Source organism: Capra hircus, chromosome 4 (assembly GCF_001704415.2).
Source record: "Capra hircus breed San Clemente chromosome 4, ASM170441v1, whole genome shotgun sequence".
NCBI classification, from domain to species: Eukaryota; Metazoa; Chordata; class Mammalia; order Artiodactyla; family Bovidae; genus Capra; species Capra hircus.
Genome location: NC_030811.1, coordinates 41,213,904 through 41,226,785, shown reverse-complemented (window position 1 = coordinate 41,226,785; position 12,882 = coordinate 41,213,904). Strand labels below are relative to the sequence as shown.

The window sequence follows — 12,882 nt, the reverse complement described above, 5'->3', positions numbered from 1 at the left end:
AGGCAAATTTCCAGTGATGTCTAGTGTATTAGTTGTGGACATTTAGCTATCTGTTTCTGTCATTGTATGGAAAGCAACATTTTTTATTATAAATTTTGGTTTATTAAAGCTGTGCTTATTGAGTAATACATTATAAGGGGGAACTCCCCTTAGTTGTCTGTTAAGCCATTATTTGAATATGAAGAGTGTCTCCTTGTTATGGAAAGAAAAAAATTAAACAAAAAATTAACTTGCTATGTAGGAAAACACCCAATATTTCAGTCTTCTGGGAGTTGAAACTCTCATGCACTCCCCAAAATGTCAGGGGTAGGTATAACATTTCCAGTGTCCCAAGCAATATGAAAGCAAATGGTAATAATCTACCCTGTAAACCTTGCTTAATGCTCTCATAATGGGTAATGCAAGTGATTAAACACTGTGATTTTAATTTTGGCATTTTAGTAACCCAATAAGATAGATGAAAAGGCAGTAACAAATTCAATACTATATAATGATATTTCATTCTAACTAAAAAGTCCAGTTATTCTCTGCAATACGTGTTTTTGTTTCTAAGTTTATCATAGTTTAAAATGCTCTAATATTAATCCTCTGTGCTTTTCATTGTAATAGATTTTCATGACTTTATAAAAGAATTAATCTGAGGTTAAATTATTTCCACAAACAAACACAAAATGTTGCTTTATTGTCTTTGGGGAGAATATGAAAATGATTCCCACCTGCTTTCTTGTCTAAAGCTATACTTCATTTATGCATTGGGTAACATGGAAGCAAAATGGCAGCCACTCATTAGGTCTTCATGCCCTTGGGAAGACAGAGGTGGAAGTGCTATAGGGGATGCTATCCCTGGGTGGGCAGGCTGGGGTCCTATATGCATAAGCCAAGATGCAGAGGTCATGAAATGACAACTCCTCTCCCTAGTGATGCTTTGGTTGCCCAGACAACCCTCTCCAGCTTGGGCATCTTTCTGCTAGTCGTTGTATGTATGAGGGATCACAGGCATATGTCTGTACTCTTTGGCTACAAGATAAATAGCATGAGACCTCTGTTCTGGGAGCAGTTCTAAATTTTAGTCTTCCTCCGGGGATGTTTGTTGTTTGTTTTTTCTCCTCCATGGTTTGTGCTTGCTTTCCAACCACTGAGGCACACACAGACCCAGAAGAGAGAGAGAAGAGAAAACTACAAAGACAGAAAGTCCTGAGAGGCTAACAGTAATCTTTAACTCAAACTGTGTGTACCCACTAAACATATAAACCAGGAAAGTAACACTATAATTTTTTCCTGATGCTCCTGTAATTCACAAATTAAGTTTTTTTTTTTTAGCAAGCTTAACAAATATTTACCAATTCAACTTTATGATAGTTTGTGAAATAATATATATCATTTATATGGAAAATTTGGTGAGTGCCTTCCTCGCATGTCACGTCTTTCTTCAGGAGAATTTACCCCCCTGGGTCACCATCTTTAATGGGTCTTTCGTACAGAGGTGATACACATCTACCTATTAAAGGTAGTAAGGTTAGCCTTCCCTCTCAAATTTTCTTTATAGTTAAAATAACTAACAAATTACCTGGATGCCAAGAATTTGAAAGTGCCTCTCTTAGGTAATGTTAAAAGTAGCTTTATTGAAAAACTATACTTTGTATATATTTATCTCCTGCCGATGCAGGAGATATAAGAGATGTGGGTTCGATCCCTGGGTTGGGAAGATCCCCTGGAGGAGGGCATGATAACCCACTCCAGTATTCTTGCCTGGAGAATCCCGAGGACAGAGGAGCCTGGTGGGCTGCAGTCCATGTGGTCTCAAATAAACATGACTGAAGCAACTTAGCATGCATGAAAAACACACATATCCATGTTAGGTGGCTGCGGGGGCCATAGCAGTTCAAGGCTGGATGCTTAGTGTTGATGCTTAGAAACTCATTTTTGTCTGGCTTCAGCACTAGAGAAATGTCATAATGGCCTGGCTCGCAAGTCTGATGTAGAGACAGAATGAGTTAGTCATCAACTTTCAGTGAGAAATTGAACAGCAAGGGAATGGGAACACCAGTCTCCAAAAGTCTTGTCATTTAGACATTTGTTTGTTCATATGAAAAAGTTTTGTTGGGTGCTTCTGACAACCACCGAGAACATCAGTGGCCTCCATCTTTTATTTACCTAGTGCCCAGTGCTGTCCGTGACAGAGGCCTGGCCGGGATATGCCCTTGTTCCATTTCCTGTATAAAGAAACATGCCTTAGTGGCAGAGCCAGGAATGAGCCCTGAGTGTAAGTCCAGTTCCTTCCAAGCTCTTGCATTTAATTATAACTGAGTTCATGTTCTTAACCGCCTTATGTGGTTTTATGATTTTGAGTGGAGGGTACTGGGAAATCCAAGGAGATGCTCCCGGGGTTCCGTCAGATTGGGGAACAAAGCAGATAGGTATGTTTATATCATAAGATTTGCTCTGAAAACAGGGTTCCAATATTTGTGTTTGAAAATCACATAGTATGCTGTGTTTGCCATCCCTAATATGCACGTGTGACTATGTGTATGTATGAGTAATATGTAGGCTTCCAGGGTGGCTAAGCTGTGAAGAATCTGCCTGCCAGGGCAGGAGATGCAGGTGTGATTCCTGGGTCAGGAAGATCCTCTGTAGGAGGAAATGGCAACCCACTCTAGTACTATTGCTTGGAAAATTCCACGGACAGAGGAGCCTAGTGGGCTACAGTCTGTAGGGTCGCAAAGAGTCAGACATGACTGAGCAACTGCATACACACACATGTGAGTATATATATGTACCTATATACATATCTGTCTCTATTGTGCTAAAAAGCCTCTTGATGAAAGTGAAAGAGGAGAGCGAAGAAGTTGGCTTAAAGCTCAGCATTCAGAAAACGAAGATCATGACATCCAGTCCCATCACTTCATGGCAAATAGATGGGGAAACAGTGGAAACAGTGTCAGACTTTATTTTGGGGGGCTCCAAAATCACAGCAGATGGTGACTGGAGCCATGAAATTAAAAGACACTTACTCCTTGGAAGGAAAGTTATGACCAACCTAGATAGTATATTCAAAAGCAGAGACATTACTTTGCCGACTAAGGTCCGTCTAGTCAAGGCTATGGTTTTTCCTGTGGTCATGTATAGCTGTGAGAGTTGGACTCTGAAGAAGGCTGAGTGCCGAAGAATCGATGCTTTTGAACTGTGTTGTTGGAGAAGACTCTTGAGAGTCCCTTGGACTGCAAGGAGATCCAACTAGTCCTGATTCTGAAGGAGAACAGTCCTGGGATTTCTTTGGAAGGAATGATGCTAAAGCTGAAACTCCAGTACTTTGGCCACCTGATGCGAAGAGTTGACTCATTGGAAAAGACTCTGATGCTGGGAGGGATTGGGGGCAGGAGGAGAAGGGGACAGCCGAGGTTGAGATGGCTGGATGGCATCACGGACTCAATGGACCTGAGTCTGAGTGAACTCCGGGAAATGGTGATGGACAGGGAGGCCTGGCGTGCTGCGATTCATGGGGTCGCAAAGATTCGGACACGACTGAGCGACTGAACTGAACTGAACTGAACTGTCTCTATTGTGTACATGTATATATTAGGGGTAGAATATATTAGTATAATTTGTGATGTAAGTATGTAGGTATTGAATATTTGTTAGATGCTAGGCTCGGTACATGAGGCTTTAGTTATATTCACTTGCCAGCCCTTCCAAGAGGTAGGTATTCTCCTTCTGGATGATTTAGGACAAGTGAAAGTGTTAGTTGCTCAGTCATGTATGACTCTTGGTGATTCTGATAGATTACGGTGAATGGTGTAGGATTCGTCATCTCTGAAGAAGATTTAGCTTCAGGACCAGGAACCAGGCTTGATCACTCAAGAGTTTTTGTGTAGCAGAGTTTTTTTAAAGTATAAAAAGGGACAGAGAATGCTTCTGACATAGACATCAGAAGGGGGACGGAGAGTGCCCCCCTCACTAGTCTTAGCAAGAGAGCTATATACTTTTTAATTGGTTATTGCAATAAATCAAAAGAATGTCTCAAGGTGGTAAAGATCTTACCAGACCCACTCCCACAGTTTACATTTTAAGATGATAGGATTCAGTTCAATTCAGTCACTCAGTCGTGTCCGACTCTTTGCAACCCCATGAACTGCAGCATGCCAGGAGGAGGCAATGGCACCCCACTCCAGTACTCTTGCCTGGAAAATCCCATGGATGGAGGAGCCTGGTAGGGTGCAGTCCATGGGGTAGCTAAGAGTTGGACATGACTAAGTGACTTCACTTTCACTTTTCACTTCCATGCATTGGAGAAGGAAATGGCAACCCACTCCAGCATTCTTGCATGGAGAATCCCAGGGACAGGGGAGCCTGGTGGGCTGCCGTCTATGGGCTCGCACAGAGTTGGACAGTACTGAAGTGACTTTCAAAAGCAGAGACATTACTTTGCCAACTAAGGTCCGTCTAGTCAAGGCTATGGTTTTTCCAGTAGTCATGAATGGATGTGAGAGTTGAACTGTGAAGAAGGCTGAGTGCTAAAGAATTGATGCTTTTGAACTGTGGTGTTGGAGAAGACTCTTGAGAGTCCCTTGGACTGCAAGGAGATCCAACCAGTCCATTCTGAAGGAGATCAACCTTGGGATTTCTTTGGAAGGAATGATGCTAAAGCTGAAACTCCAGTACTTTGGCCACCTCATACGAAGAGTTGACTCACTGGAAAAGACTTTGATGCTGGGAGGGATTGGGGGCAGGAGGAGAAGGGGACGACAGAGGATGAGATGACTGGATGGCATCACTGACTCAATGGAAGCGAGTCTGAGTGAACTCCGGGAGTTGGTGATAGACAGCGAAGCCTGGCGTGCTGCGATTCATGGGGTCGCAAAGAGTCAGACACGACTGAGTGACTGAAATGAACTGAACTGAACTGAACTGAACTGAACCGAAGCGACTTAGCGGCAGCAGCAGCATCAGGCCTCCCTGTCCATCACCAACTACCGAATCTTACTCAGACTCATGTCCATTGTGTCGGTGATGCCATCCAACCATCTCAACCTCTGTCATCCCCTTCTCCTTCCTCCTTCAGTCTTTCCCAACATCAGGGTGTTTTCAAATGAGTCAGCACTTTGCATTGGGTGACCAAAGTACTGGAGTTTCTGCTTCAGCATCAGTCCTTCCAGTGAATATTCAGGACTGATTTCCTTTAGGATGGACTGGTTGGATTTCCTTGCAGTCCAAGGCACTCCCAAGAGTCTTCTCCAACACCACAGTTCAGAAGCATTTCTTTGGCGCTCAGCTTTCTTTTTGGTCCAACTCTCACACCCATACATGACCACTGGAAAAACCATAGCCTTGACTAGATGGACCTTTGTTGGCAAAATAATGTCTCTGCTTTTTAATATGCTGTCTAGGTTGGTCATAGCATTTCTTCCAAGGAGCAAGTGTCTTTTTATTTCATGGTTGTAGTCACCATCTGCAGTGATTTTGGAGCACCCCCCACCGCCCCCGCAAAATAAAGTCTGCCACTGTTTCCACTGTTTCCCCATCTATTTGCCATGAAATGATGGGACCAAGTTTTCTGAGTGTTGAGCTTTAAGCCAACTTTTTCCCTCTCCTCTTTCACTTTCATCAAGAGACTCTTTAGTTCTTCGCTTTCTCCCATAAAGGTGGTGTCATCTGCATATCTGAAGTTATTGATCGTTCTCCCGGCCACCCTGATTCCAGCTTGTGCTTCCTCCATCCCAGCGTTTCTCATGATGTACTCTGCATATAAGTTAAATAAGCAGGGTGACAGTATACAGAAATAGATGTTTTTCTGGAACTCTCTTGCTTTTTTGATGATCCAACGGATGTTGGCAATTTGATCTCTGGTTCCTCTGCCTTTTCAAAAACCAGCTTGAACATCTGGAAATTCAAGGTTCATATATTGTTGAAGCCTGGCTTAGAGAATTTTGTGCATTACTTTAGTAGCATGTGAGATGAGTGCAATTGTGTGGTAGTTTGAGCATTCTTTGGCATTGCCTTTCTTTGGGATTGGATTGAAAACTGATCTTTTCCAATCCTGTGGCCACTGCTGAGTTTTCCACATTTGCTGGCATATAGAGTGCAGCACTTCCACAGCGTCATCTTTTAGGATTTCCATCACCTCCACTAGCTTTGTTTGTAGTGATGCTTCCTAAGGCCCACTTGACTTTACATTCCAGGATGTCTGGCTCTAGGTGAGTGATCACACCATCATGATTATCTAGGTTGTGAAGATCCTTTTTGTATAGTTCTTCTGTGTATTCTTGCCACCTCTTCTTAGTATCTTCTGCTTCTGTTAGCTGCATACCATTTCTGTCCTTTATCGAGCCCATCTTTGTATGAAATATTCCTTTTGTATCTCTAATTTTCTCGAAGAGATCTCTGTTCTTTCCCATTCTATTGTTTTCCTCTATTTCTTTGCTCTGATCACTGAGATGACAGGATTAGAACTAATAGAAAGATCTTATGAGACCCACTCTGGTAGTACTATACATTTTAAGATAACAGGATTAGTTAGAAGGTTTTCAAGGAGAAACTGTCCGCAAACAGGATACACTGTTGTTATATAATCATTGGTACAGAGTTTAAGCTGAGTTGTTTTGTTGTGTAATCATCAGCTTTAGGCTTAAAGAAAGAAAAAAAAAGTTTTATGTGACTAAGATTAAGAAATATAGGAAAAATGTTTGTCCTTTTCCCTTCTTTGAGAATTGAGACCCTTATCTCTTCCTTGAGAGCCCCAGACCCCTTTTCCTCCTCGGGGACCCTGGACTTCTTATTAACCTGGCTAGTGATTGACTGTCTCAATTCCATCTACTGTACCCTGCCAGGCTCCTCTGCCAGGCTCCTCTGCCCATGGAATTCTCCAAGCAAGAGTACTGGAGTGGATGGCCATTCCCTTCTCCAGGGGATCTTCCTGACCCAGATATTGAACCCCAGTCTCCTGCACTGCAGGCAGCCTGTTTACCACATGAGCCACCAAGAGGGGTTCATATCACAGCCAAGATCACACAACTTCTTGTTCCTTTCATGTCAGTTCCCCTTCATCCACAAGCCCTTCCAGAGTACTACTGCTTTGATGATCTGAGTCAGTTGTCTCCAGAATTCCTGATGACCCCACCCAGAGTGACCCTCATTAACCATTTTCCTGTTGTATCCAGGGGGTGGCTGTCCTTTGTCTACTAGATAGTTCTTTTCTTTAGTGCAGTTGACACCTTGCAGCTTTCATAATTGCAAGCCTGTTTGAAAACATGTCCCACTATCTCATCGAGAAATAGGTGACCCCACATCTTCCCTGCATTGTCTCTGAAGGGGAGTGACATGCATGCATATCATGTTCACCAGAGTGTGTGGAGTTGCCTGACTTTATCTCCAGATCTTGGAGGCAAGACTCTTTTCTGCTGTTGCCCCACACTGGTGTGGAAGCGAGGATAGAGCCTGGGTGTTCCTTTTGGGAAAGAGATGCCCAGGTCTCGATTCGTTACTCATAGAATAGTTGTCCTTAGTCTTCTGTGGAAAGAGGTCAAATGAAAGTGAAGGTGATGGTGCGCACATTGACATCCACAGTTTCGTGAGACGAGAAAAGCGAGAGTTTTTCTGCTCCTTTGGGTGGCGACCACCTCAGCCTGACATCTATAATGTTCATATTGTTCTAAATGCTGTTTTTTTTCCCCCATCTATTATTTTTCAATGGAATCTAAGCTGCTAGGAATATTCTTACTACCATTTTCAATTCTGGAACTTGAGAAAGATTACAGGTTCCAATTTTTTGCTTCACAAAAAAAACCAATAAGCAATGGCATCACCTTCACTGATTCAGAGTGAGTTCTTCATGGATCATAAAAAAAGCTTGCCTAGGAGGTATCATCTCATGGATCTCGAAATGCCTGCTTCTCTACTGACATGTCTGTTCTTGTGGCATCTGTCTCTCATCATAAATCCACAAGTGAGCCGTATTTCGTAATAATCACTTTGGAATCAGATTGGAAGGATTGATTTTCCTTTCCGGTAGAAAATGAATGACTGAATTTGAGAGTCCTATGTTCTCTAAAGTAGCAGCAAGTCTAAATGGAGCTTCAGATTTAACCAAGGACACAGAGCCAATTTATTTTGCAGGAAAGAGCTAAAATAGGATAGACTAATAGATCGTGCCAATTTCTGTTTTCTAAGTGATTATGGAAAGCCTCAAGTTGTTTGGAAAAGATGTAACTATTTTCAGGTGGTGACTTCTCACCCTGCCTACATGTAAATTTAGAAAACTCTCGATTTGTAGTTTATTTCTCCAGAAGTGGCACTTAAGAACAAATAAAAAGCCTCTTTTTTTTTTTTTTTTAAAGTTCAAAATGGTAAAAAAAAAAAAAAATAAGAAGAAAGTCAGGAAAATCCCCTCTCTCTCGTGTATTTTAACCTCTTTGATTTTCTACTGGGAGAAAATTCACGGTATGAGCTTTGGTTTCATTTAATTCCGTGCCTGCTCTGTGCTCTTGCAAGAATGGGCTTCTTCCAGGATTCCATTCTAATGGGGTTGGCTGCCAGAGCCCCGGCTGTGTGTGCCTTTGCTGGGGAGGCGAGATGAGAAATTGTTTCTCCTCCCTTTCCTTTCACTCCTAAAGCCAGTGCCCTGAGAGGAGTTTACAGTCAGTACATCCCGCTCTATCACAGCCTCGCCTCTTTATGGCCATGTTCTCTGTGAATGAAAAAAGAGAAAGTACAAGCGTTTAGCCTGTCAGAGCCAGTTCACTGGATTATCCACACAAAACGTTTCCTATTAGAGGAGGGACAGGGCGGCTAGAGGGGTGTTCCACACACTGGCCATTCTACAAACGCCTGTGCCCAGGGCGTGGGGCCGGCTCTGGGAAGGGAATCCCTGGAGTGGGTGGGGTATGGTGGCAGCGGTGTGCCTTAGAATTTATTTGCATCAGCCAAAAGCTTACACTCTACCTTTGCTCCTTACAACTAGGACATGAGCTCAATCTTTTCCAACTTTCTGTCCCCGCACTTCATTACTGATTGTTCACTGAATGTGGCCAATCAGGAAGCCACATGCAAAAAAAGTATGAGAGAAAGCTGCCTCCTATGGCTGCCTTCAAAACAGGGAAACACAGATGGGAGAAAATGGTTTTACTCAGAACTGCAAGACCCAGAGCACTAAAGCTGGAGCATGGCCTTATAGACTGTCAATTTCACGTTTCTTACAGACTGCTACAATTAGACTTTTTTCTTATTTGTAGGCATCTCTGCTTTGTGCCTGCTCAGACTTCCAAACCAGCCGAATCTTCCTTCTTTTCTTTCTCTCTCCTTTTTTTCCTTTTCTTCCACCCTTCCTTCCTTTCTCCCTTTCTTTCTCTTCCCTTCCTCTCTCCCTCCCTTCCTTCCTTTTTTTTTTTAATGCAACACTATGATGGTGAGAGGTAAGTTCAGCAGTGAAATTAACATTCACATCAAATGGAAAATAGAATCACAACTACCTCAAGCTCAGATGCCTGTTTAGAATTTCCTCTCATGAGGAAAACCAAAGGCTTTATTTTCCTGTATTGCGAGTGCCAGAAAATTTCTCAAAGGTCAAATTTCTTTGCCTAAACAATTGTATAGTAGCATTCTGCCTGCATTATGTCACTGTGATTTGAAATGTAAATGCCTGATATTTTTTCCCCCGAGACACCTTGCAATCGTGCTTATTTTCTTTCACAGACAGCCTCTGCCTGTGGAGCTCGTCTCATGTATACCTGTTGTGTCTGCTTTTCTTTTTACCTAGGCCTTCTGCCTTATCTAGTAGCCCCACGTATTCTGACCTGCCCTTCATCAGGATCTCCCCACATCGGAACCCTGCTGCAGCTTCCGAGTCCCCCTTCAGCCCCCCGCATCCCTACATCAACCCCTACATGGACTACATCCGGTCCCTGCACAGCAGCCCATCCCTCTCCATGATCTCGGCCGCTCGTGGGCTGAGCCCCACAGATGGTGAGTTTCAGACCAGCCTATCCTGCTTCCGCACGTCATGGGACGTGGTAAAGAGTAACTGATGCGTTTGTGTCCTGTGTGCCAGGGGCTGTGCTAAGTGCTGTGATTGCATGCTCTTATTTCAGTGTTATGACGCCTCCATGAGGGTGAGGGTATAATCTCCATTTTCAAATGAAGATTTGGCAGAGGGGCCAAGTAACTTCCAACCTGGTTCCTTGGCTAGTAAGTGGCAGAGGGGGAACTCAAGAGCCAGAATGCTGTGATGCCCAAATCCTGTTATTCGCTACTCTGTTTTGTGGCTCTATGTAGACTGACGTATTGCCACTCCTGTATTGTACTTGTGTAACCAGCACATTTTGCTCACCTTCTGAGGAACACTTTTCAGGTCTGAAGGGCACATGTATACAGTCCATTGGAGCAGCACTTTTCAGACTCCACTGTGCATATACATCACCTGGGGATGCTGATAAAATAGGCTTCCTGGTGGGATGGGTCTGGGGGACTGAGGTTCTGCACTTCTGAGACGCCCCCAGGTCGTTTCAGTGCTGCGGGTCTAGGGACCACATTCTAAATAGCAAGATCTTAGAGAACATGATGGCCTAGCCCTGTTGTATGTGCCCTTTGTCCTTGACCATGCCACATGAACACTGCAAGAGGGATGCTGTGGGACAAGAAACAACCTTTGACTTTAATTCTCTCATACAGGATGCTCATTTCCAGCTCCCAAGGACCAGATTCCTGTTGTTCTGTGAGCCTCCCAATTAATTATTGTCACCTGACTTTTAAATTGGAGCTGTTCATTCCACAACTGTCCATGATTAAAATGCTCCTTTGGGGCCTACTGTGTAATACAGGGAACTCCACTCAATATTCTATAATGGCCTATATGCGAAAAGAATCTAAAAAAGAGTAGAAATATGTATATGTAGGACAGATTCACTTTGCTGTACATTCAAAACTAACACAGCATTATAAATCAACTATACCCCAAAACAACAAAAAAAAACTTTTTAATGTCCCTTTGGTTCAGAGAGCACATTTCCCATTTCATGAACACATATACAAACTCACCTGTCTACAATTGCTAGAATCTGTGTTAAGGCTCAGAATGGCTTAAGCTGTACTGATGACAAGTAGAGAAGTGTGAGTTCTCTGCAGCAAACCACAAATAGCTGGTGCTTGTGTAGGCGCACATGTACTCTGGCTTACCCAGCAGTGTTTGCCCCTGCACAGCCCATATTCTCCATGCACACGCTTCCCAGGGCTGGTTGTACATGGTGGGGATAGTAAGTAGAAGCAGCCTGAAATTTCTCAGTAAATATTAACCCAGTCATACTTCCAGGAGTGGCTGGGCTCCAGCAACAGCTGCTGACTCACTGTTTTTTCCCCTCTGATTCATTGCAGTGGATATACTTGTATAGTACCCAAGCAAGAAGTTTTGCCATTTGGACAAGATGCACACTTTAAAAATAAAATTGTAAAAGAGTGAGATCGGAGTTTGTTCTGCTTTGGATTTGGTTTTCCAGTGGTGAAAATGGAGAGTCACCTCCATAGAATACATGGGACTCCATGAAAGTGACTCTCAAGAACAGAGGGAAAGAGGGTAGACAGGTCAGCTGACGATGGGCTTGGAATGATGCCTGGCTTCCAGAAATTTAGCAGGGCCACCTCTAGGGTGGTACCTCTAGTTAAAGCATCTTATCATCTGCTTTTCATAGTGTTTGATGATAAGTATGAATAAAACATTTTTTATTAGTTCTGCATCTTTTGTCCTGACTCACAGGAGGCCAATTAATACCCAGAGTCAAGTCACTCATATTTGTCCCTTGCGGTCCATGATTTTTGTATATATCTATCTTTATGATGTATGAAAAGTAAGAAATATAAAGAAGAATAAATAAAAGATAATATAAGATATATAAAAGAATATTTAAAAATGATGAAATAATACCACTTGTAGCAACATGTTGGACCTAGAGATGATCTACTAATTGAAGTTAGAGAAAGACAAATACATCACTTATAAGTGGACTCTAAAAAAAAAAAGATACAGGTCAACTTATTTACAGGCTTCCCAGGTGGCACAGTGATAAAGAATCTAGTCGCCATTGCAGGAGATGGTAGAGATGCAAGTTCGATCCCTGGGCTGGGAAGATCCCCTGGGGGAGGAAATGGCCAACCACTCTAGTATTCTTGCCTGAAAAGTTCCATGGACAGAGCAAACTGGTGAGCTACAGTCCATGGGGTTGCAGAGTCAGATGAGATTGAGTGCACACGTGTGTGCACATGCAACTTATTTACAAAACAAAAATAGACTCATAGACTTAGAAAACAAACATGGTTTGGGAAAGAGGGTAGGAGGGATAAATTAGGAATTTGGTGTTAATAGATACACACTACTATATGTAAAATAGATAAACAATGTACTGTATAGTACAGAGAACTAGTAATATATTCTATATCTTATATACATATACTGGAAAAGAATATGAAAAAAATACATGTGTATATATAACTGAATCACTTTACTATATATCTGAAACTAATATAACATTGTAAATCAACTATACTTCAGTAAATAAAAAGTATTTGAACACAAATATAAAGCATACCTAGACCTGTTGCTAGAATGCCAGTGTTTCTACATTTTAATGATAAAACTAGCTTTTATTTTTCCAATGTTATGTGCTAGGCACTTTCCATGCACCATCGCCTTCACTCCTCCCAGCAACTTCCTGAAGAGGTGGAGCTGGGATTTGTATCTAGATCTTAGTGCCTCTGGAGCTGACCCTCAGAACTGCTATAGTGCCTGCAGCTTTATGTGCCTGCAGCTTTGGCACATAAGTTGTCCAGTGGAAACCAATCATTATCCCCTTCTTATAGAGCTGACGCTTGCCAGTAAATTGCTCCAGATTGATAGGTATATTT

General features: G+C 42.6%; 1 protein-coding gene across 1 annotated transcript in view; it reads left to right on the top strand.

Moving 5' to 3' along the window:
- The window catches only part of GLI3 (GLI family zinc finger 3), a 314,645-nt gene that overhangs the window by 198,032 nt on the left and 103,731 nt on the right, over window positions 1-12,882 (top strand). The window contains exon 5 of the mRNA XM_018046999.1: window positions 9,749-9,954. Coding sequence (XP_017902488.1) covers window positions 9,749-9,954 — 206 coding nt within the window. The remainder of the gene's footprint in view (window positions 1-9,748; window positions 9,955-12,882) is intronic.